The sequence below is a fragment of the Alnus glutinosa genome, chromosome 8 (genome assembly GCF_958979055.1).
Source record: "Alnus glutinosa chromosome 8, dhAlnGlut1.1, whole genome shotgun sequence".
In the NCBI taxonomy this organism is placed as follows: domain Eukaryota; kingdom Viridiplantae; phylum Streptophyta; class Magnoliopsida; order Fagales; family Betulaceae; genus Alnus; species Alnus glutinosa.
Genome location: NC_084893.1, coordinates 24,788,368 through 24,813,636, shown reverse-complemented (window position 1 = coordinate 24,813,636; position 25,269 = coordinate 24,788,368). Strand labels below are relative to the sequence as shown.

General features: G+C 33.6%; 1 protein-coding gene across 1 annotated transcript; it reads right to left on the bottom strand.

Annotated features, from left to right (window-relative positions):
• Positions 1–643: 643 nt before the first annotated feature.
• LOC133876499 (transcription factor ORG2-like) lies at positions 644–2,079 on the bottom strand. The gene is made up of 3 exons (XM_062314790.1): positions 1,757–2,079; positions 1,028–1,378; positions 644–790 (listed from the first exon to the last, which is right to left on the bottom strand). Exons 1-3 carry the CDS (start codon positions 2,057–2,059, stop codon positions 704–706), a joined length of 741 nt encoding a protein of 246 aa, XP_062170774.1. The 5' UTR covers positions 2,060–2,079; the 3' UTR covers positions 644–703.
• Positions 2,080–25,269: the final 23,190 nt, after the last annotated feature.

Sequence of the window (25,269 nt, the reverse complement as noted above, 5' to 3'; positions counted from 1 at the left end):
GGTATTTTTTTTTTTTGGGGGGAGGTGGACATTGTTAATGGGGTAGTAGTTGAAGAAGATATGCGTACTTGTCCCGTAATATCTACTAATAAGCCAGCGATTTGGGTTGAACTTGTACGAGCCATATTCACGAACATTACCTGAGCTGAGCTGAGTTTATACGAATATGTATCGTTTGATATTCAAGCAAATTTTTGTGTTCATGAACAGTTTATTTATTAATCGAACCGAAACCGAATCAAGTTTATTCAGACCAAGTTGAGTTGAATTCGTCAACAGCTCAGCTCGGCTCGGCTCGATTAATAAAAGTCAAGTAAATTTTTCTTTTTAATCATAAAGGTCAAATAATTAGTCGTGCAACATGAGCATCAATTGACATTATTGCACCTTTTTTTTTGCACAAGTGCTTCTTCCCATATAACAGTGGATTTTTCTTTTAATTGAGACCTTGAATCACATGACAGGAGTGAGTGTTGCGAAGCCCACTTTTTTTAATACTTTGGACAGTCTCGTAAGCCTGGCTCGTAATTAACCCTCTTTTCTGTAAAGCTTCTGAATTAATTTATTCCATACAATTCGAACAACATTATTATAAGGAATCTCGAATATAGAACAGTCACCTTATTAAGAACATATATATATATATAAATACCTGCTTTTGTCAATACTAAATTAAATATATATAGACCCAATGTTTTCGTAATTAGATTGCTCCGCCCTTTTCATACAACAAGAGCTTGTCACTCAAAACCTGATCATATGCATGCTCCAGTTTATCAATCCTTTCCAGCTGTAGAATCCAAAATAGACCAAGAAAAAAAATATATCAAAATAATTTCTTAGTGTAAAAAATGAATGCATGAGATTAAAATGTAAGTTAAACATAGCTCTTATTCTCAATATATATTAGTTCTATATTTATTTATATTTGAATACTCCAGGAAAGAATAGATTAAGGATGTGTTATTTACACAAAAACAATGCACAGATCTCGATCTTCTTAAGACAACACATGTACAAAACATACCTGAAGGTGTAAATTATGAAAGACCCTTCCTCCAAAGGACTCGAAGGAAGAAGCATTTAGTAGTTGAAACCCATCCTCCTCTAAATTAAGCAAGATTTCAGATAATGGACTCTTATATGTGGATATCTGAATCATAACTTCTCTATCATTAAGCCAGCTTGCCGCAACTGCAGATGAAGATCTCTGAGCTTGAAGTTGTTGCCTTGGATTTTCATGACGAGTTTGTTGTTCTTGCCTAGAAATCCTTGAAAGAAGCTCTTCCTTCTTTTGAATCAGTCCCTCCACTTGCTCTTGTAGTTCTGGTATGTATTTGACCACGCCTGAAACTGTCGCCGGAATACTTAATTTTTTCTGTAACATGTACCATTGTTATGAAAATCCAAATTCTATTGTAAGCCCCTATGCTAAACATCAACTGTACGTACGTAATTTACCCATTAGAAACAAGAAAGACTACGACTAATTAAATATGCTTAGAAAAGGCGTATGCATCACTACAAGAAATTCGGCTTTTTGGTCGTCTCTAAAAGTCGTTATAATTGGCCCGTCAAAAAAAGCTATCGACGACGACCAATGTTGTTGTTGATAATATCAAAGGTAATTATATGTAACGTAAGAACCTAAACCGACGTATTGGCAAGATTGAAAGGTCGATCGATCTCAAGAGAAAACCATGCAGAAGAAAAAGTTAAACAACATGGAAGCTAGAAAGATTAATATAATTAGTACCATTGGGTCATCAGCGGCAGGAAGTACTGAACGCAGAGTGGAGAACAAAACATTAATCCTTCTACGACGAGTACGCTCCCTAGCATTGTGGCAAAGCTTCTGGACCGTCGTGGGGTTGCTGCTGATTGAGGTGGATGGCGTGAAGTGATCGAGTTGGAATGGAGGGCAATGATCAACAAGCGACTCTGACGCTTCATTAGTCTGTGCGTAGATGTGATAGTTATTATGCCGGTGCGTTATGGTATCCTGTAAATTAGGCCAGCAGGCAATGCTTGAAAAGGAACTTGGCTGTGATGCTAACATGATTGGATTAGCCGTCGTCGATCGTCGTCGTTGAGGCTTAATTATGGAGGTTCCAGGAAATGGGGGGACCATGAAGTACTGTATATATACAACGAGCTAGCCAGTCTACCCCGCTTAATATATAACTAATTATTATATTAACTAAGGCATTGGAATCTGAAAATAACACTCCATCTTCCCCCATTTTATATGATCGCGTCATGCCCGCGTCAGCCAGTGCGTACGCTAAGTTTTAGGATCTCTTGCATGCGCATGTGCGGGAGAGAGAGCGAGAGAGAGAGGTGGCATTACGTAAATGTGACGTAAATGTAACATCATAACATGTATGAAAAAAGCAAATAGTTTTGTTTGGTCCAAAACCATCAAGTATTATATTGGACGTGCGCGCGGTCCAATAACTTTAGGTGTATATATATACCTAATTTGTAATTACCAATAACCATTTAACTACATTATATATACACAAACGAAACTATTAAACTAGTTAATTAATAATGGTTAAAATTCACAACTTAACTAATTAGTTACTATATATATATATATTAACTAATTAGCTATTTATTTAACTATAATTAATATACACTAGTTAACTCTGTAAATAGTAATTGCACATTACATGACAATGATCGTAGTATTTATGCTAACTAGATACCTAATCATTGTATCTAATTATCTAGATGTTTAATCATTGTGTAAATATACACTAGTTAACTCTATATATACTTATGTGACATTATATGATTAATTATATGGCATTTTTTTTTTTTTTTGAAAAAATGAAATAAAGATTCATAAGTATACTTAGATCATATGATTATATGATTCTAAGCATCTAATGATAATATTTTGATCCAATGATCATATGGCATAACGTTAGATCATATAATTATATGATCTAAATTTTAATAATAATACTTATGATCATATAGCCATATAATCTAAATATTATCATTATAATTTATATCATATAATCATATGATTTAACATTGTGCCGTATGATCATATGATCTAACATTGTTATGTCACTTAATTTGTTATTATAAGAAATACGTTGTTGATTCCAATGCTAATTACTTAATTTAGAATTATATTAATCACACGGTCAAAGCTCATATTAGATCCAGCATTAATGGTACAATTATATGATAGAAGTAAAAGCAAATACATATTTTTTCCCTTGGTTTGAAAGACCATATAAAAAAATCATCACAATTCATAGAACCCAAAAAAAAAAAAAAAGGATAAAAAAAAGGAATATAATGAAGTTATGCATGAAGAATACCCTCCTTATGAATCAGTTTTAATAACTCACAAGGGTACACAAGTTATTGCCTCTCCTATTAAAAGAGCCAGTTTTAGTGACGAAAACAAAAATTCCGAAAATATAATACAACATAATAATTATGCTAATACTGATTAAGAAATCAGGAATACAATTGACTTCACCTTTAATATACTTGATTTCAAAATCAAAAGAGGTTAGAATTGCTTGCCATCTAGCCAAAATTTGTTTTGGTGCAATATTTTTAACATTTTTAAATAATACATCTTTCGCACTTTTACAGTCAACCCGGACTAAAAAAATTTGATTTAGAAGATCATTTTGAAAATTTGAAATACATAAAACTATTGATAGAATTTTTATTTTGATTGTATTATTATTCTGATCGGCAACAATAGTTTATACACCTTCCATTATAATACTATGTTCATTCTAGTATCCCTGGGTCTTTTATGGTATCAAAGCCAAGTTACTTCAAAATGGACTCATAGTTGGCATATTGGTTTTGTTTAGCTTATTCAAAACAAATTTCAGATATCTCGTGTTGGTAAGCATAAGATCGTTGGTTAGCCTTTTTTTAAGCCAGGTGAGTGTCTTAGGGTAGTCCTGGCAGTGTTCCCATATGAATGTCTGTATTTGTCTAGGTTAAGCAAGCATAATCTTTTATGGCAAACCATGAATTCTCTTTTTAGGAGTACTTCCTATAGTTCTCATATGTCCACCCAGAATGATATTGTAAATAATGAAGAAATAAGTATACTAAATGTAGAAATAAATCTACAATAATCGAATATCCCAAATATTCCTACTAAGCAAATATACAAACAATCAACATTTTCAAATCTATCATTTTTGTGAGACTATGCAATTAAAACAATAGAAAAACAACTATATCTTTGAATAATGAGTGTGAGACAGTAAAACTGTTTAGCAAAGAATCTATGGAAAAACATAGACAAAAATATTCTTTTATATATATTGGATTAATTAGTATAAGTTGCCGTAAAACTTTTAACTAGACAAGGATTGAATAGAAGTGTTTTATTATGTTTACGTGATAGAAGACATCTTGACTTTCAGGATTCTTTATTAAGAATGGTAAAGTCATCTTTATATAAAGGACCCATTTATTTTAATTGTCATCCAAATTATTCCTTATCATTATATGATCCAACATTATTACATGTTTTAGAATTAAATTGTTTAACATTAGTTTATAGGGTATATTATAAATTGATGAAAACAACCTTAGAGCCACAAGCATTAGTTGAGAGCCCAAAAGGACAAACCTTATTATTACAAACAAGTACACAAAATTCTAGTATTCAGATAACTAAACAGATAAATTGGAAAGACATTTGGTTAGCTAACCAATGGTTATTAGAAAATTTAGTTCCACCACCAAAAGTTGAAAATAATGCTAGTAGCGAATCTAGCGATCTAAGTTATATTACACAAAAAACATATGGAACTATAGGAATATCATTCCAGCCTTTTCGAAGATCATTTTCCCAAGTATTAGAATCCTCTTCCTCAAATTTTTATCCCACGATGGAAAGCAGCATTTCTCCCCCAAGGCATAGTCTTAGCAAATTAGAAACTCATTTCGAATGAATCAATAAAGGAAAACTAATTGATACACCTTTTTACTCTGCACCATCCACCTCACTCGTTGACGATAATAATCCTTCCTCACCAACACAATCCCAAATAGAACATATGAGTTATTTTGAAAATCCTAAAGAAGATTCACAAATATGTATGATTTCTAAAAATTTTGAAATCAATAAAGAAGAGTTAAAAAAAGATTTTATGTTACCAGAATATGAATAAAAAAAAAAAATTTGCTTTTTAAATTTTTTCCACAACAAGAGCAAGCTCATATTAGATCGAATATTAATGGTACGTACAATTATATGACAGAAGTAAAAGCAAATATATACGTTTTCCCTTGGATTGAAAGAACATATAAAAAAAATCAAAATACAATTCATAGAACCACAAAAAATTGGATCAAAAAAATAAAATAATGAAGTTATGCATGAAAAATACCCTCCTTATGAATCAATTTTAATAACTCACAAGATTACACAAAGTTATTGCCTCTCCTATTAAAGAGTCGGTCTTAGTGACGAAAACAAAAATTTCGAAAATATAATACAACAGAATAATTATACTTACTTAAGTTATTGGTGAAAATTAGATCAAATAGAACACCAAATAAATCTTGCTATTATTAAAAATATAGATAATAATAAAGAAAAACCTTTTTTTTATGCCACACAAAATTCCCTCTCATTTACAATTCTCACTAAAAAAATATAATAACGACTTATTAGATGAAATTTCCAAAAGAATAGAAAAGCTCAGTATTACCAAAATCGTATCATCTTCAAAAGGACCTACTAAAACAATTTCTACATTAGAAAGGAATAATGATGTTTGTTATGAAAACAAACAAGAAGAAAATGATCTAGAATTTTACGTTAACAAGCTACAATCACAGTTCAAAAATATAGAGATAAACAAAGTTATGAGAGGAAATCCTGGTAGAGGAGGCTGAAATATTAGAAATAATTACGAAAGATACAAAAATGTTTCGTCTACAACTCAAAATTGGTATCCTAGACCCACACCCCCAAATGTACAATTTGAAGGATGAGAATGACACTACCAAAAAAAAAAAGTTGAATTATTGACAGTTTTTTTAGAACCGTCCATAAAAAATTTAATATGGACGGTTTGATTCAACCGTTCATAAAATTTCAAACGGTTTGAACTGAACCGTCTCGAAATGTTATTCAAATAGTCTATAAGTTTATAAACGATTTGGACCAAACAGCCCTGAAATTTATATTTCCAAACAGTTTGGTTCAAATCATTTGGAATTTTATGGATGGTTTAATCAAATCGTCCATAAAATACTAGCAAAAAAGGGCCAATTCTTGACGGTTTTCAGAAAACCGTCAATAAAAAAAAAAAAGAAATCACGATGGTTTGGGCCAAACCGTCTGTAACATTTACAGACAGTTTGGGAGAAACCATCTGTAAATGTTACAGGCTGGGTTTTCAAAACTTGTGAAATGATCATGGCTATTGAATTTTCGCTATCGATGGCTTCAGTAGATTTTGAGAAACGCACATGGATCCGTAACCTGGCCCCTTCATGCTACTACAATAATAGTTTTTTTTAAAAAAAATTCTTCAATATTATATAACTATTTTGACTCTCCCCAACCCCTCCATCTTTCCCCCAAAGCTGAGGCGAAGACAAATTATTTCAAACCCCCATTTGGACAACAAGATGGAGGTCCTCTTGCCGGCCGCCAAGATGCTCGTTGAGCTCTGCAAGTCCCATGACTCCGCTGTCGGCGACGACACCTCCACAAGGCAGCCACCAAGGCCGTTGAGATCCTCACGGCCATGGCCATCCCCGTCGAGCTGTTTTACCGCAACTCTCTCGTCAAGTCTGTCAGCACCTCCCTCAACAGCAAGGTTGTTAGTCAATACTCCACTCTCCTCGCTCCGCTAGCTGTCGACGCCGTCCTCTCCGTCGTCGACCCGGCCAAGCCCGATCTCGTGGACCTTCGTGACGTCAAGATCGTTAAGAAGCTCGGCAGCACCGTTGACGAAAAATGAAAATAATATCATTATATTATTAATGATATATATATATATATATATATATATATATATATATATATATATAAAGTAATAAATCGATACAAAAAAAGAAGGGAAACAAATCGCATGGATTAAAAAAAAAATGATAAAGAAATTATTAATTTTAGACGGTTTGTCAAAACCGTCTAGAATTCCTGATGGTTTTGCCCAAACCGTTTAGAATTTATTTTCCCGGCGCTATATTTCAAACTATTTCAAACCGTCCAGAATAAATTGTCAGGAATTAATTCATAACGGTTTTTTACCTCTTCTTGACGGTTTAAAACTGTCTAGAAATACGTTTTTTTTATTTTTTTTTGTAGTGAGAATTAGAGTTGTTTATACACCTGGCGCTTTATATGAATGGAACATTGATGGACTATCAGAATCTGAGATTTTAAATGTATTACATGAAATGTTAATGGTCTCAAATGTTTATAAGACAGCAGGAAAAAGTGATCATCAGGTAACTAATTATCTCTTAATTGACTGGATTTACCGGTCAATTAAAATGATGGTGGAATAATATATACCCTAATAGAAAGTGACAAAGCTTGGATCCTGGTATGTTAGTATTAGTATATATGTATGCAGTTAACGAGGATTCCTCACTATCACCGAAAACAGAAAAGAGCAGAGCCTTCGTCGTAGCTTAATTCTTCAATTAAGTTGATTGTCATGGATTTCTTGAAAAACAATTAATGCATGGTCTTTCTTGAACAACTTTCTTCGTAACTTTCTTCCATAAATATGTAACTCTATATGGGAGAGACAGATTGCTATTCATCCACACAAACACACAGAGATGATGTTTAAATATATTTCAACTAATTTTTTTATTCTTTTCTCTCTTTTTTTTTTTTCTTTTTTTTTTTTTTGTTTTATAAAAAAAAGAAAGGGCCAGGACATGATGTAAATTAAAATAAGAAAAATGCTATTTAATATTTTTTTTTTCAGCTTTCTCGGTTGACATGACAGACTTAAATTACTTTTATTTATTTTTTAATTAAAATTGATTTAAAAATAAATTGAATATGTTACATCAAGTAAAACTAATACGAGAATACTGAAAGAATGCTTAAATAACATATTCCACTAAGATTTTTTTGTTAATATTACAGATTAACCAACTTAATTATCTTTTTAATCCTTGACTTTTCGGCTGGCGTTGTTTTTGCAACGGCCATTGTTGATTAGCTTGATTTCAATCATTTAGAGAGAGAAAGTTGACATTCAAGAAGTCGACAACCCAAAAAAAAAAAAAATTGAAAAAATAAAAATAAAAAATAGAATGTAGAAGAGAATAGATCGAGATCGATTCGCCACCCGAAAGTGTAAAAGAAAATGAGAGTGAGAGATAGATTTCAGGCGTTGACTTGCTGTCGTTGATTGTAGGTGGTGTTTGTTATTCCCGTGGCATGCAATAGTTTTCCCATGGTTTTGTAACCAATTGGTCCAATCCTATGATTCGGGGAACGCCTCATTAGTTTAACATAAAATAGTGCTGGTCAAACACCTCCCTCGACGTTTGCGTTTGTTTGTTTGTTTTTGTTTTGTTTTGATGTTTTTATTATTATATTTAAAATTATAAATATCGAAAAAATTTGAGTTTTAAAATTATATTTGGATGATTTATATTTGGATGATTTAGGAATCTAAAGCAAAATTTGAAAAAGATATTTAAGAGTATGAATTGAATTGCATATAATTGAAAAATATATATATAAAATTATTAGGGTAATTACCTTTTTCCTTCATGAACTACCGGCCATTGTTAACATGCTACTACAAACTGACATCTCGACCAAAAGAGAGTATGTAACTATCATTTTTGTACCTTTATTCCTTTTCGTCAGTCAAATTCGTGAAAAGATCCAAATACTCTAACTCAAGTTTCAAATTTATATATAATACCTTAAAATTAAACAATTAAAAAAAAAACAAAAAACAAAATAAAAGATAGAAATACCATTAGCCACTCCCTCTATTTTTCCTTTTTTTTAATAAAAAACATTTTTTTTATTAAATTATTGTTTGAAGGTATTTCTGTCTTTAAACAAAATTTAACGTCTAAAAATCGTCCAATTTAACGAGATTCCCAAAAAGAATAGGGGTTAAGGTACAAAAATGGTAGTCGCATGCTCTATTTTGGTCGAAGTGTCAGTTCGTGGTGACATGTTAACAATTAATGGCCGGTAGTTTATGAAGAGAAAAAAGTAATTACCCTAAAATTATTTTTTCATTATTATTAAAAACTTAAAAACTGATTACAAAAAAAAAAATTGGGATAGTTCGAAGAACCACCCCTAGCAGCTGTTTGGGGGTGGCCGCTGCTAGGGGTGGCGCTATCACCCCCGAAATCGCTTGGGGTTGGCTTGGCCACCCCCTAGCTGCTCTTTTGAGGGTTGTTGAGCTACCCCCGAATATTGGTCAAGGGTGGCTCTGCCACCCCTGGGCGTATGTAGATGGTGTCTAGGGGTGGCTGGACCACCCCTGGGTTTTTATTTTTTTTAATTTTTAATTTTTCGTTTTTTTATTATTTTTTAATTTGGTCAAATTCTTTTGAGTTAGATTAAAAACAGGTCATAAAGCAGATCCGATAAAACCCAAGTTAAGTTTTAACTTTAAAATCCCGTCCAAACAACATTTTCAAACATAATACAATATAATACCACACCCAAACGTCTACCTTTTTTTCTTTCTTTTTTTTGAATCACCCGTGCACTTGGAATATTCTTTAGCAACCTATTTGACTGGACAGAATGGAGGTGTTTGACTTTTGAATTACTTGAGCTGTGCCTAGAGACTAGCACTATTTTATGTTAAACTAAGGGGGTGTTCCACGAATCATAGAATTGGTTATAAAAACAAATCAATTAATTCTAAAATAGAATTGGTTCAATTTTCAAATTGGTTTTATTTCATTTTCAATTTATCTAATTAAGCCACATACAGTTATGTTTTAGTCTTTTTATAAAAACATGCATTCACTATTTTCAAATACAAAATTGACAAATTAATTAAGAATTAGTTTTACATTTTCCAAAAACAACAAATTTTAAGAACAAGTCAGTCGCACTATATTCTCATATACTTAATATGAGATGATAAATGTTTAAAGAAGCAACAAAAATAAGATTAAAAAAATAATATTACGAAATTAACTGACTAAGAGTAATATGGGCATTTTTGTCCGTATGGATTTTTTTAGTTGACCTAGGGAAAGAGTTTTTTAAAGGCTAGCTTGGAGATTGAGAAAACCTAGGAAGTACAAAGATGTTTAGCTCACTTACTAAAAAAATTACAAAAAAAATTTATAAACCGAATAGAAAATTTTATACAAATCATACGTAAGATTGACACGTGAGAAGTACATGTTGTTTTAATAACATGTAGTTCTCACATGTTTTCTTAATAATATTAGTAAAAAAAATTAATTATTTCTCACCAGTTTAAAGAACATATGTCACTCTTACATGAGGTTTGTATGAAATTTCTTATATGCTGGTTTATAAAAAATTTATGTCCTTAAAAAAATATATGAGTATTTTTATCCGTGTAAAAGAAAAACATGCCTTTTAGGGTGAAGAAAATGTGGATTTTCTCATCCCCACGAGAGAATCCACATCCTCAGCAAAACGAGGTTGGTGGAATCCAGATACGGGGATGGTAATTTTAAAAAAATATATTCACTAGAATCCTAAAAGATTACCTCAGCCAAATGTCACATTAATATTGTTCCTTAAGAATTCAAGGGCATCTTCCACAGGTCCAACACCAAATGGCCAATTTCCTTTTTAATTAAGCCTCCCATACCAGCAAGTCTAGATGCACTCAGGGCCGACTTGATAAATTTTGAGGCTAAAAGTAATAATTGATGACGGAGGAAGAGAGGTACCACTTGAAAGAGGAGCGAGTGAAGCAATCAAACTCTTTTATTAATAAAAGGGCACATTAGATGACTTCCTTAGTCTAGTTCCGTGCTGTTCACATTAAAAGGAAGACTCGCAGGAAGAGCGGTTAAGCTCCATCAAAACCTTTTTAAGGGTAGCGTTGGACGGACATGTGAGAATTTAGTCCTAGCTAGTGGAACAAGAAAGACTTGGATCTATATTCAATACGCAATCAAAGGATTTCCCCCAACAAAGAATTCCCCTTGCTTAATTTGTTTTCTCTCCGCCAGCAAGGTGCGAGTGGTGAGGATGCTTCGGAATCTTTTTGATTGCTCGATCAAGAACTACGATCTTTGGCTTTGGAACTTATTCATTTCCTTGTATATATCTGAGAAGAACTTCTAGATTAATAAGAAAGAATCTTAATCGGAATGAATCAGAATTTTTCTTCTATGATTGATTGGTATAAACATCAACAACTCCGAATGGGATCAGTTTCTCCTTAACAAATAAGTGATTGAGCCAATAAAATCCTAAAAGGGGGCTGTTACCTGTGGTGTACAAATAGCATTTCTAATCCTAAAAAGTAAGACATTTTCTTATATTAAGAAATTAATCAATTACTATTTATTTAAATTTTTATATTATAATTTTTATTAAGATCCATTCTTCTCATTTTATGGGATGCAAAATTACTAATTATGTTTTTTATTTGATTCTATTGTTAAAGACTATCCCCACGCATAAAAATGAACAGACAAATACAAAATTGTCACAGAGAAAGAATTCATAGGCTACGAAGCGTTGAAACTCCTACACTTAGAGAGACAAAAGGCATTCACAATTTTCATTCCCTAATATTTAGGGCTCTCTTCTTCTTTTCTTTTTCTTTTTCTGTTTTTTTTTTTTTGTTTTTGGTTTTTTTTTTTTTTTTTTTTTTTTAAAGCTATGAGTCAAGGGAACAGGGTCGATCGAGTGGAAGAATTCGGTAGTCGCATGTAAAGACAACACCACGGAGCCAAACCAGTGACAGAGCTAGGTTGATTAGACTACTCTCAAAGGTTCTATACATAATATTCCAGGAATATATATATTATATATATATATATATATAATGAACATGAACAAGTTGCACGCGTGCTGTTAAGAGATTCATGAAACAAGAGAAATAAGACACCAAAAAGGTAGTTGATGTTAGAACATCCGCATTGGCTTGTGCCATTTTGAATATTTATCCAAAACGGCTAATATGTACAAGCCTAAATAAATGAAGGAATAATTGTATCGTTGGTCCCTATGGTATGTCATAATTATTTTTCACTCTTTATGATTTAAAAAGTTCATAGGAGGTCTTTGTGGTTATCAATAATTACAATTCGATCCCTAGAGTCAAATTCCGTTAAAAATTTTAACAGATTCTGTCAAATGTCACGTCAGCACCACGTGTCGCCAATAAGATGACGACACGTGTCCATCTTAATAAAAAAAAATATTAAAAAATAAATAAATATACTTATTTTTTAAAAAACAAAAAGAAAAAAAATATATATTTATTTATTTTTTAATAAATTTATATTTTTTTTATTAATATGGATAAGTGTCGTCAGATTTAACTATAGGCTTTTGCAAATGGGTAGTTGTGGATGACATAGTCTGGAAGCCATGATTGAAGCAGTGAGAAATCAATAAGAATTGGATTCTGCGTCCTATGTTCCAAACATGTGAATTAAACAATTATGCTAATATATCTATATTACCGGAATCAATGTGAGGCTTAATTAGGACTCCCATCATAATTAATAATGAGAACATACACAGATTTTCTTGAAGTGAAATTAACGTGGACTTACATTCAATGTGAGGCTAAATTAAGACTCCCATCATAATTAATAATGAGAACATACACAGATTTTCTTGAAGTGAAATTAACGTGGACTTACATTGTGTGGGGGTAGCAGTACGTGGATGCTGATTTACATTGATCCTTGGCTAGTTTGATAGATTGATCGACGAATGCATGCAGGTGGCTGATGAAACTATTCCACCGACCATTCTGCTTAATTTACTCATATCATGAGGCAAATCTTGTGTCAAGAGGCCGGTTGGCCAAGGAATTTTTTAATCTTTTATACTGCAACGGTGGAATCCAACGAACCCTTCACATGTGTACTCTTTATAGGATGGGGTTCCTTACATTTTCCTACTCGTATTATAAGGGATTATGAGAGGTCTTTGATAAAGCCCACCTACTTGAGCAGCTGAATTCCTTGCTCTGATGTTAAGCTAGACCTTATCGAGAGTCTCTAATAGTTATTAAGTCATTGAGAAAATTAAGTCACAATGAGGTCTTTGGAAGAGTACTCATTGAAATTAAGTCATGGATCTCACCAAAATGATTTTTAATCTCACGATCAAGAAACAACTTTAGATCTTGATGATTACATCATATCAATTAATTTAAACCTTATTCGTAAAATTCAAAAATTAAACACTATATATAAAATCCCAAAAAGAAATTTAAATACAATAGCCAATGGCAGGCTCGGCAAAAGCTTTTTCACAATACTTATGTGGCATCAGTCTATGTGATTTACCTCATTTACAAATTACAATTAGTTCATTGTGGTATTAAAATGAATTCACACGTTTATGAGGTATACCAAAAAAACAATTTACTCCCTACAGTCAAATTCCGTCAAAACACTTGATAGATTCTGTTAATATGTCACGTCAGCGCTACTAAAGTGACGACACGTGTCGCTCTTAATAAAAATTTATAAATAACACCAGACAAGGGAAGTGGCTGCACTTCTTTCTTTCTTTCTAAAAATAAATAATAATAATTTTTTAAGTTTTTAATTTCTTTAATTTTTTAGTTTTATATATTTATATTTTTTCTATTAAAAATGACATATATCCTCATTTTATTAATACTGATGGGCATAACCCACATTATTTACATTAATACATTAATAAATCTAGTACCGGAGCCCAGAGGTGGGCATCCATGATCATGGCGGGCTCGGCAAACAGGAATATTAAAAAAATTTCAAATAGAGTAAAAAAACACTCCCGACAGGGTATTATTTTGGCTCGGCAAACAAGAATATTAAAATATTTTCAAATAGAGTAAAAACATACTTCCGACAGGGTACTATTTTGGCTCGGCAAACAAGGATATTAAAAAAATTTCAAATAGAGTAAAAAAAGTTAAAAACACTTCCGACAGGGTACTATTAAAAAAACTTCCGACAGGGATCTATTTTGGCTCGGCAAACAGGAATATTAAAAAAATTTCAAATAGAGTACCCGGTCGGAAAAGGCAACAAGTACCTTATTATAAAATTATTATAAAATAATAATCATTCCGAAAATAGTGAATTCGTGATAGTACAAAGACTTCAAAAAATTGCTTAAAAAAAAAAAAAAAAACTTCAAATTATTAGAATGCTATTTATGGTTAAATGAGACAAGCGAAATATGAAACTAATAGTTTATGATAATTAACACAGATTTAAATAATAAATGTTATTATGATGTTATGTGAATATTATAATAATATTGTAAGATTGTCTTCGCATCATTTTGCATACAATTAATCTGCATGATTGTCTAACACAAAATGATGAGTCAGAAATAAGATCATAAAATTGCGCCAAGTGGAAGTGATTTGATGAATACATCGACAAGTTGATCTTGGAAGGAAATAAACTATTAGTGTTAGCTAGCTACCTTATTGAAAATTATGTCAAACGAAGTAACGATCACTCTCAATATGTTTTATGCATTCATAAAAAAATATGAGTAATGTGTATAGCACTCTAATTTGAAAGAAAAGATAAACATAGAGAAATATAAAGATAATAGCATAAATAATAAAATTGAGAGAAGAAATTTTACGTGGTTTGGTATATGACTTACATTCACAGAATTAAGCTCTAAGGCTATATTATACTCTTATTTCTTGATGTTTTCTCAATACATTAAACTCCTATTTATAGGAGAGTTTGGGTAGATAAGTATGGTAATGATCAATCAATGTGATTTGATTGATTTGATTACCATCAAATAATTACAATAAGTCTCTGAAATCAAATCCTCTAATATATGGAGAATATATTCTCTAAAATTCTTTCGGAAACTCAAGGTGGAAGAATCTAAAATCTTGAGTTTGAATTTTCTTCTTTCTCTAAAGATGGCGAACTGCGGCAAATAATGGAAACTTGCTGGAGATGGCAACAATGATGGTTGGAGTTAGGCATTTAACAACAATATGCCAAGAATCTTCAAAATATGGCTAACGATGGGCCAAAAAAAAAAAAAAAAGCCAACTGTGGGCTAAATGGGCCTGGGTAGCGAGGTTTTAGATAATACCTTAAAAGCCAAACACATAATGGGTCATCTATGGGCCAAGAAAAGAAGAGCCAACTGTGGGATAAATGAGCCTGGGTAGCGAGGTTTAAGGGTAATATCTCAAAAGGCCAAACACATAATGGGTCATCTATGGATTAAGAAAAAAAATAGCCAACTGTGAGCTGAAATAGGCATGGGTTTTAAGTACTACCTCAAATGCCAAAAGGTGGGCAATTTGACCACTTTTAATATATATATATATATATACATATATATATTTTCTTCTTAAGAAGAAGAAAAATATTTGGGTTATACCCGACCTTGAAGAAGATAGAAGAAATAAAAAACAATACAAAAAAAAAAAAAAATCAACAGAGGGCAAGTTGCCCACAGATCTATCCACCTTTATCAAGCTACCGTCTCGGCCGTGTACAGTGTCCGACTCCACTAACAAAAAAGAAAGGAAGAAGAAGAAGAAGAAAAATAAGATTTTGAGTTATACCCGACCAAGTAGCCAGGCAAAAAAAAAAAAAAAAAGAAAAAAAAAAGGAAGAAGACAAAGAAGAAAACAAGAATTAAAAAAGGCCAAGTTGCTCGCCTTTTGGCATTTGAGGTAGTATCTAAAACCCATGTCAATTTCAGCCCACAGTTAGCTCTTTTTTTTTAAAAAAAAAAAAAAAGTTTCTTCTATCTTCTTTTAGGTCAGGTATAACCCAAATCTTCTTCTTCTTGGTCGGGTATAACCCAAATCTTTGTCTTCTCTCTAGTTTTTTTTTTTTTTTTTTTTTTCTTTCCCCCCGATCGTAACTGGGAATACAGAGTAGAAGTATTTCACAAGCATGCGGAAATTCAGAGAAACAAAACTGAGAATAAAAGAAAGTGAACGATCTGCGATTGCAAATTCTAGATGTTTGTTCACAACAAAAGAATCTTACAGTATTGTCAAAGATTCTCAAAAGAAAAGAAGATAACAGACTCTTTCATATTGCCTTACCGTATGATATAATAGGTAAAATTATAGACAAAGCCATGAAAGAAAAGATAAAGAAATAGAAAATAAAGCATATTGCCTTGCAGTATGATATAATGGGAAAATCATAGACAAAACCATGAGAGAAAAAGAGAAGCATAAGGAAATAAAGAAAACAATGATAGTGAAAACCAAAAAACAAAGGATCTAGGATAGAGATGACAAGCAGGAAAAGGCAGGAAAAATAATATAACAAAAATAAAAAGAAAATTACATAGGACAATTTTGGATCAAAAACATAGAGAAAAAAGAAAATACATAGATAAAAGAAAATGAAAAATTCACAGGACCATTGGATCGAACATTGGCGTTAGCCTATTGCTCTGATACCATGAAAGAAAAGATAAACACATAAGAAAATAAATATAACAGCGGAAATAATAAAATGGAGAGAATAAATTTTACGTGATTCAGTCTATAACCTACATCCACATGATAAAGCCCTAAGGCTACATTATACTCTTATTGTTTGATGTTTGCTCAATACATTAGAGTCCTATTTATTGGAGAGTTTGGGTAGATAAGTATGATAATCAATCAATGTGATTTGATTGATTTGATTACCATCAAATCATTACAAGGGAAAAATGCATCGTTGGTCCCTGGGGTTGGCCTAAATTACAAATCACTCATTCTTGTACAAAAAGTTCATAAGAGGTCCTCATGGTAAACTATAATTACGTTTCATTCCTTGAAACGGTTTTCCATCCACTAAGTTAACAGATTCCATTAGTCAGTCATGTCATACCCAATAAAAAAAGCGACAAGTGTAATTTTTTTAAAAATTATTTGAAGACATTTTTTTGCTTTTCCACATCGTTTTCGGGTTGGCCACGTAAGACACACATGGCAGAGAGTAATCCACGTCAGTTGGATACAGTAATTATCTAGGGTTTACTTTTTTTCCCTAACAGTAATTATCTGAGTAATCCGCCTCTCTCCATTATCGCACACCTTCCTGAAACTCATCTTCTTCACAGCTCATCGTCTTCTTCGTCAGTCACATCGTTCAGTCCGCTCAACCCATCGTCTTCCTCACGAGTCACGTCGGTCACCACCATTTTCTTCTCAAGCGTCACAGCCGTCACGAGTAAGCGACGGTAAGCGATATGCCTTGGATTTCGTTTTTGTTTGTGTGGACATGATTTGGTTTGTTGTCCTTATTCCATTCTTTTCTGTATCTAGATTTTGTTGAGAACCCCCTTTAGTTTGTTCTTAGGTTCACCACAAATAAATGGGGTCATTACCATAGTGATAACATCAGATTTAAACGTATTGTATCCTTCACTTTCAGATAAATGGTAGATTTGTTCTCTTATTTTGTTCTCCTTCACTTTCATTTATATGTTGTATGGCTCTATATCCATTTATTTGTAGATTTGTTGTTTGGAAGCTAGGTTGTAAGACTTTCAGATGAAGGAGAGGTGTATTTTTGATTACTTGGAAAAACATTTGGACAATGTTTAGCATCTGTCTCTCTCTGATTAATTGTTTCGGTTTGATGTCTTTTTCTAGATGGGTTGGAGATAAATGAGTTTAGATCAGCAATCTACACTTAATCTAACCAAACTCATTTTTTTTTTTTTTTTTTTTTGTTTGAAAGACATAAAATTTTAGTTTTGAATGAGAAACAATGGAATTGGATTTGGAACCAATTTATTAATTTGAAATCATTTGTCTGTTGATTTAGATGTTGTCGAATTGGTCATCATTGGGAAATTGCAGTGAAGAGTCGTCGCGGGAATGCTATTGTGGTATGAAAACATATCTAAGGACTTCATGGACAAAGAAAATTAATCCGGGAAGACAGTTCTTTGGATGCGCTCAATACAGCAAAGGCCCACATTGCAAGTATTTTGAATGGTTTTCTACGCATTTGTGAACGTGGCAGCAAGATTTTATACGAAATGAGGGTGAGGATTAAGACTATGGAAGAAGAACTTCAAAAACAAGCCAAAAAAGAGAAGCGATCAAATGTAATTTTGTTTGTGTCATGGGGATTAATTGTTGCTCTTTTGTTTGCTTTTATGTGTCCGTTTTAGACCACCTTTATTTATGTAGTAGCAACAGATAATATGAGTGTGAATGCTTTTTGTTCTACGTAATCAATTGTAATTTTATTTCTTGGACCTTAAGGATGTAGAATGGGGTATCTTCTCAGTTTCTTCTGCAAGCTTCTCCCACACAAAGTCGAGCTGGATTGGGTTTTGAACCTGTCTGAGATGGTTGCATTGGCTGATTCTTAGGTACTTTCACATGAGTTGAATGGTAATACATTCTATTTTAACAGCAAATTAGCCAATAGAGAGAACTAGAGAAGGGAGAAAGGTAAAAGTGTCGCTTCCACTAGATATCTGATATGCGAAGGATGGTATTTGTTTTGATTGAAATGGTGGGGCAAAAATGTGAACAAAAAACCCAGTTTCCATGTATAGATTTGCAACAAATTATTGGGCTATTGAATATTTTAAGCAAGAGATCTCCAAGGTCCATCATTTGCAACCCTTTAAGATAACACAATGGAAACGATTGGAGTATAAACAAAATAAAACTAATGTAATTAAATAGGAATGAGAATGCGTGGAAGGTTAGCTATTGCTGTAAGCCTCTTAACAAATGGAATCAATAAAGGAAATGTACCTTTTCAGAATCACAAATCTATAAAGCTTAAAGGGGGCAGCAACCCAAAAATTGCAAATATACAAGGAAAAGCAAACGTCAAAAGGGACACCTCTAAACCTATTCCAAAGATTTATAATGGAGTTCATTATGCTGTTGCGGCTGTCTCGCTGGTGCTTAACAAAGTACTATAGATGGTTATCAAAATTAGTTCTCGAATGCAAGAGAATAAAGAAAGGCCTTAAATAGGATAGTTGTGACACATGTAATCAATGCAAATAAGCAACCAAAAGCCAGATTGCTTCCATATCATACTGAAGAAGCAAGTGTTTCACCACACAGGTTTCTTAGTGGCCAAGGGGTAGTATAACTTTACCCTTAACATTTGCCATAAATTGTCATGTAATCTATAACCTTTTAAGTGTAGGGTTATATAGCATTACTATCATACAGGATCACATATTGCTAATCTAAAAAAATACCATCATATTGTTCCTATCAAAATACCACCATACATCCACAAAATACCATCATATTATTCCTGTCAAAATACTACCATACATCCACAAAATAACATCATATTGTTCCTGTCAAAATACCACCATATATCCACAAAATACCATCATATTGTTCCTCACAAAATACCACCATACATCAACAAAATACCATTATATTGTTTCTTACAAAATACTCAATCACAAAATATGTTACTCCATTCTTGAACCCCATCATGTTGCGAACCTTTAGCTGTTGTCACATTCCCCTACAGGGAAAACAACAACACAACCACTAAAATCACTTAGTAACATATATAGGGAATTAGCCGAAATCTAAAATATACACTATGACATTCACATGGTGTCATTACAGTTCTGTAGTAAAAAAATATAAATCAGCAAAAGATGCCCTTATAGTTCCTATCAATTCATTGTGCTAACTAGGCTGCCATGTTACATTGGGTGGTCCAGACGCATTTGGCTGTAAGACCAGATCATTACTCACATTTTCCTGCATGAAAAAAATATACATCGCAAAAATCAATTAGTATTATCTAATAAGCTGAAACATACACCATTTTGATTATGTAATGTTATTTAGTTACTCATAGTCTCAAACATACATTATAACATTCATATGGTGTCATTATAGTTCAATATAGTAAAAAAATAAATTAGCAAAAGATGCCCTTACAGTTCCTATCAATTCACTGTGCTGACTAGGCTGCCATGTTACGTTGGATGGTCCAAACGCATTTGGTTGCGAATCCAGATCATTACTCACATTTCCCTGCATGAAAAGAGAATATACATGAACAAAGGATTAAGGCAAGTAGCTAACACTAACATGTATAAATGATTCAACAAAAATACTTGTCCTTACAGTTCTTTTCTTTTTGCTCGGTTTCTTCTTATAGATCCGATGGTTTGGCCTCAATGGCTCGTGACAGGACCTAACATTATGGTCAATCAACCCACAGTTTCCACATCTAACATCATACCCTTGCCTTGTAACTTTATACGGGTGTTGAGGCTCATCCGCATCTCTTCTCCTAGCTTTTTTAAGGCGTCCAAGTTGAGTTCTCACCAATAGTGGTAGAATGGCGTCAACAGTAACTTTTGGCCATTTATCAGGCTCAGGCATTGGATGAATTGAAGGATGTATGCTTTCTTATACGTATCATATCGACAGCACGCATGCACAAAGTCTTCTAGATTACGCCGGTCAATGAAAATGGCAGCACATGCATGAGGACATGGAATCCTATTAACCTGTCATTTACCACAGCTACATGTCATGTTGATAAGATTAACCACCCTCCTTGAACCGTAGCAGCTGTCTAACTCAAACACTGCCCCATCTCGCCATTCACAAATGTAGTTTCTCTATCGATCTTTAGACCTTTCTAGCTTTTTTAGGATCTTTGAACAAATCTCATTAGTGGCTTTAGTAGCTCCTTCTCTTTTAGTGTGATACCTATTCATCGACTGTATCTTAATTGTCCCCAACATGGTTAGGAGTGGCTTGTCTCAAGCATCCTTAATCCATGAATTAAAGGATTCAGACAATGTTATTGGAGATCATATCGGTTTTGGAAATGGTTCCAAATGCATGCCTTGACCAACTTCTTGGATCAATTTTTCCCAAGTAATCAAAAGCTTCTTCACTCATACCCTTAATCACATTTAGGTGCTATTCAAAATCTGATTCGGTTGTGGCTTTAGCGACTCCAAACAACTCGTCTTTAAATGCTCTTCCTTTCCATCCTTTCTGCTTACACTTGAAGAAAATGGTTCAAATATATCACATTTTGTCTATCAGACATAAATACCCATCCACAATCTTCAATAGGGCCCAGAAAAATCAAGAAGAGCAGCCATAGACCATGTCCATGAGTCTCTACACTCGGATTCTACAACAGCATAAACAATTGGGTACATGTCATCATTCCCATCTTTGCCTACCGCATATAATAATTGTCCCCCGTATGGACCCTTCAAATGGAAACCATCCAATGCAATCATCAGCCTACATCCAGCAATTATACCTTTCTTGCATGCATCCAAGCATACAAACATCTTATGGAAATGAATGTCATCTTTTAACAAACCACACATGTTGCCTAGATTCCATTTGTGCACAGCTGCAGCATAGTCGTCCCAACTGTTTTGGTAGTGCTCAACCTCACTCCCATATACCTTCTTCATGGCAATCCTCTTGGCTCGATAGGCAACCCATTTTGGAACGTTAATATTGTAGTCCCTCTTAACTCGCTCTCTCAAAACGTACACAGTCCATGTGAGATCGTCTCTAAAATCCTCAAGATATTGATCAGCGATCCAATGCATGTTAGCTTTTTTGTTCTCATGATAGGTGCCACAGTTGTGCATATCGACGAAGGTTTTAATTTGCAAGGCATCTCGTGCGTTTGACTACGACGCATGAATTCGCCACCCACACTTCAATTTGCTCACCGTTGTCACCCGTATTTTATCATTATGTTGGTACACAAAATCAAACCCATTCTGAATGGCATAATTCTTAAGGGCAGTCTTAAACAATGTTGTACTTAGAAATCAAATCCACTGAACCGGTGGAGAAGCTTCTGGAAACAAATAGAACATGTTGAAGAGATACAGGAACTGGACTGAACTTGCCACAAACCAGATTGAACACAACTTAACCGGGCAGAAAACGCCAAAAATCTAATGAAACCGTACTAAACTGGTGGAGTGGGTTGAACCCGGTGGAGTGGGTCTGAAACCCGGACTGAAACCGACATGTAAACCGGTTGGTCCGGATTTGGGTTGGATCCTTGAACTGGATCCGGGTAACGTGCGTGAAGCATGTGTGGCGCGTGGTGGCTTGGATTTCTTGACCGAAGGAGGATTGGGCCGTTTCGGGTCTTCGAACCCAGTGGACTGAACCAGCTTGAAACTCGCTGGTTCGGGTTGAATCCTCAAACCCCGATGACCAGGTTAGAAATCGGTTTTGGACCGAGATGGAATTCGGCCCAGTTGGCTGGTCGGCTGAACTGGGAGGAGGAACCGAGCCTAACCTAATGGTTCGGGTTGACAGTATTAGGCTAGTTGCCGTGGTGATCCGGGTTGATCCAAATGGATAACGGGTTGAACCTTTGGATGAACTGGTTGTGCGTGGAGGCACATGGAGGTGCGTGGAGCTTTGGATCGGTGGTTCTGAATTGTTTGGCTCTTGATCTGTCGATTGGTTCTGTCACAGAGGCAATTGGCCGAGTCTGGAGGCGTGTGGCAGCACAGGAAAAAAGTTTTGGACGACACGTGGAGGCACGTGCAGCTGTCATCGGTGACGGATCTTCCCTAGATCATAAGATCTGTACCTTGCAGACTTGACTTCGGGATTATTTTTTCAGATGGGGCTGCAATGAAGGGGTGGAAAAGATTGACAACAATTTTAAAGGCGTGAGGCAACGTGTGGACGACTGGAATTATGAGACAGTCGTAAAGTACGTGAAGGATGCCTGGAAACGTCAATGACGTTTATTGAAGGTCACAAGAAAATGGCTTTGATACCATATTAAATATATTGGAGAAATATATGAAAGAGAGAAAGGGCAGAAGAGAGAGAGCGGAAATATATAATGGACTACATTGTATTGAAGTAGCGTGTCAAACAATATTACATAGGTCTCTATTTGTAGAGAGATAATAAGTAGTGAACAAGAAATTCTAAACTACATAAGGTAGGGAATAAACCATAATAGGAAAGACAATAATACGGTAAATATAAAATATTATAATAGTAGGTTTTTAATTGTTATCTTTATGTTAAATTAAAGTCTTCCATTGCAGACTCTTTTTTTGGAAATGATAAGATCCATGTGGTCTTATTCTTCTTAGGATAAGACTACTCCGAGGTGAATCATGAAGTTAACTGCCAATTAGTTAATTTTACTGGGACTTTACATAAAAAGAGAAAGATCCTTTATTATTTGTATAAGAAAATTTAAAATTCTTCAATACCTTGACCTGTTTCAGTACTAAAGTTGCTCGTAGTTGTTTCTAATATTGGTTATCTTATAAAGAATATGGTTCTAAGAGGATATATCAGATCTGCAATTATTTATGGAGTCAATAACTTAGGTCTTGTGAGTTGTCGATTGACTCGGTTTTGTTAGAACTTTGAACGCCGTATCTCAGATCTGCAATTATTATATATGGAGTCAATAACTTAGGTCTTGTGAGTTATCGATTGACTTGGTCTTGTTGGAACTTAGAACGTCGCGTCCAAACCAATAACTACAGGCTTGTGCAAATGGGTAGATGCGGATGACATAGTCTGGAAGCCATGATTGAAGCAGTGAGAATAAGATTTGGATTCTGCCTCCTATGTTCCAAACATGTGAATTAAACAATTATGCTAATATATCTATATTACCGGAATCAATGTGAGGGTTAATTAAGACTCCCATCATAATTAATAATGAGAACGTAAATACACAGATTTTCTTGAAGTGAAATTAACGTGGACTTACATTGTGTGGGGGTAGCAGTGGATGCTGATTTACATTGATCCTTGGCTAGTTTGATTGATTGATCGACGAATGCAGGTGGCTGATGAAACTATTCCACCGACCATTCTGCTTAATTTACACATATCATGAGGCAAATCTTGTGTCAAGAGGTTGGCTAAGGAATTTTTTAATCTTTTATACTGCAACGGTGGAATCCAACCCTTCACATGTGTACTCTTTATAGGATGGGGTTCCTTACATTTTCCTATTCGTATTATAAGGGATTATGAGAGGTCTTTGATAAAGCCCACCTACTCGAGCAGGTGAATTTCTTGCTCTAACGTTGAGCTAGATCTTATCGAGAATCTCTCACAATTATTAAGTCATTGAGAAAATTAAGTCACAATGATGTCTTTGGAAGAGTACTCATTGAAATTAAGTCATGGATCTCACTAAAATGATTTTTAATCTCACGATCAAGAAACAACTTTAGATCTTGATGATTACATCATATCAATTAATTTAAACCTTATTCGTAAAATTCAAAAATTAAACACTATTTATAAAATCCCAAAAAGAAACTTAAATACGATAGCCAATGGCGGGCTCGGCAAAAGCTTTTTCCCAATACTTATGTGGCATCCGATTCGTAATCCATTAAGAGAAAAATACAAAATTAGTCTATGTGGTTTACCTCATTTACAAATTTTAATTAGTTTATTGTGGTATTAAAATGAATTCACACGTTTCTGAGGTATACCAAAAAAATAATTTACTCCCTACAGTCAAATTCCGTCAAAACACTTGATAGATTCTGTTAATGTGTCACGTCAGCGTCACTAAAATGACGACACGTGTCGCTCTTAATAAAAATATATAAATAACATCATACAAGAAAAGTGGCTGCACCCCTTTCTTTCTTTCTAAAAATAAATTATAATAATTTTTTAAGTTTTTAATTTCTTTAATTTCTTTAATTTTATATATTTATATTTTTTTTATTAAAAATGACATATATTCTCATTTTATTAATACTGATAGGACATAACCACATTATTTACATTAATACATTAATAAATCTAGTACCGGAGCCCAAAGGTGGGCATCCATGATCATGGCGGGCTCGGCAAACAGGAATATTAAAAAACACTTCCGACAGGGTACTATTTACACTTCCGACAGGGTACTATTTTGGCTCGGCAAACAGGAATATCAAAAAAATTTCAAATAGAGTACCCTGTCGGAAAAGGCAACAAGTACATTGACGTCAAATTATTATAAAATAATAATCATTCCGACAATCGTGAATTCGTGATCGTACAAAGACTTCAAAAAAGTGCTTAACAAAAAAAAAAAACTTCAAATTATTAGAATGCTATT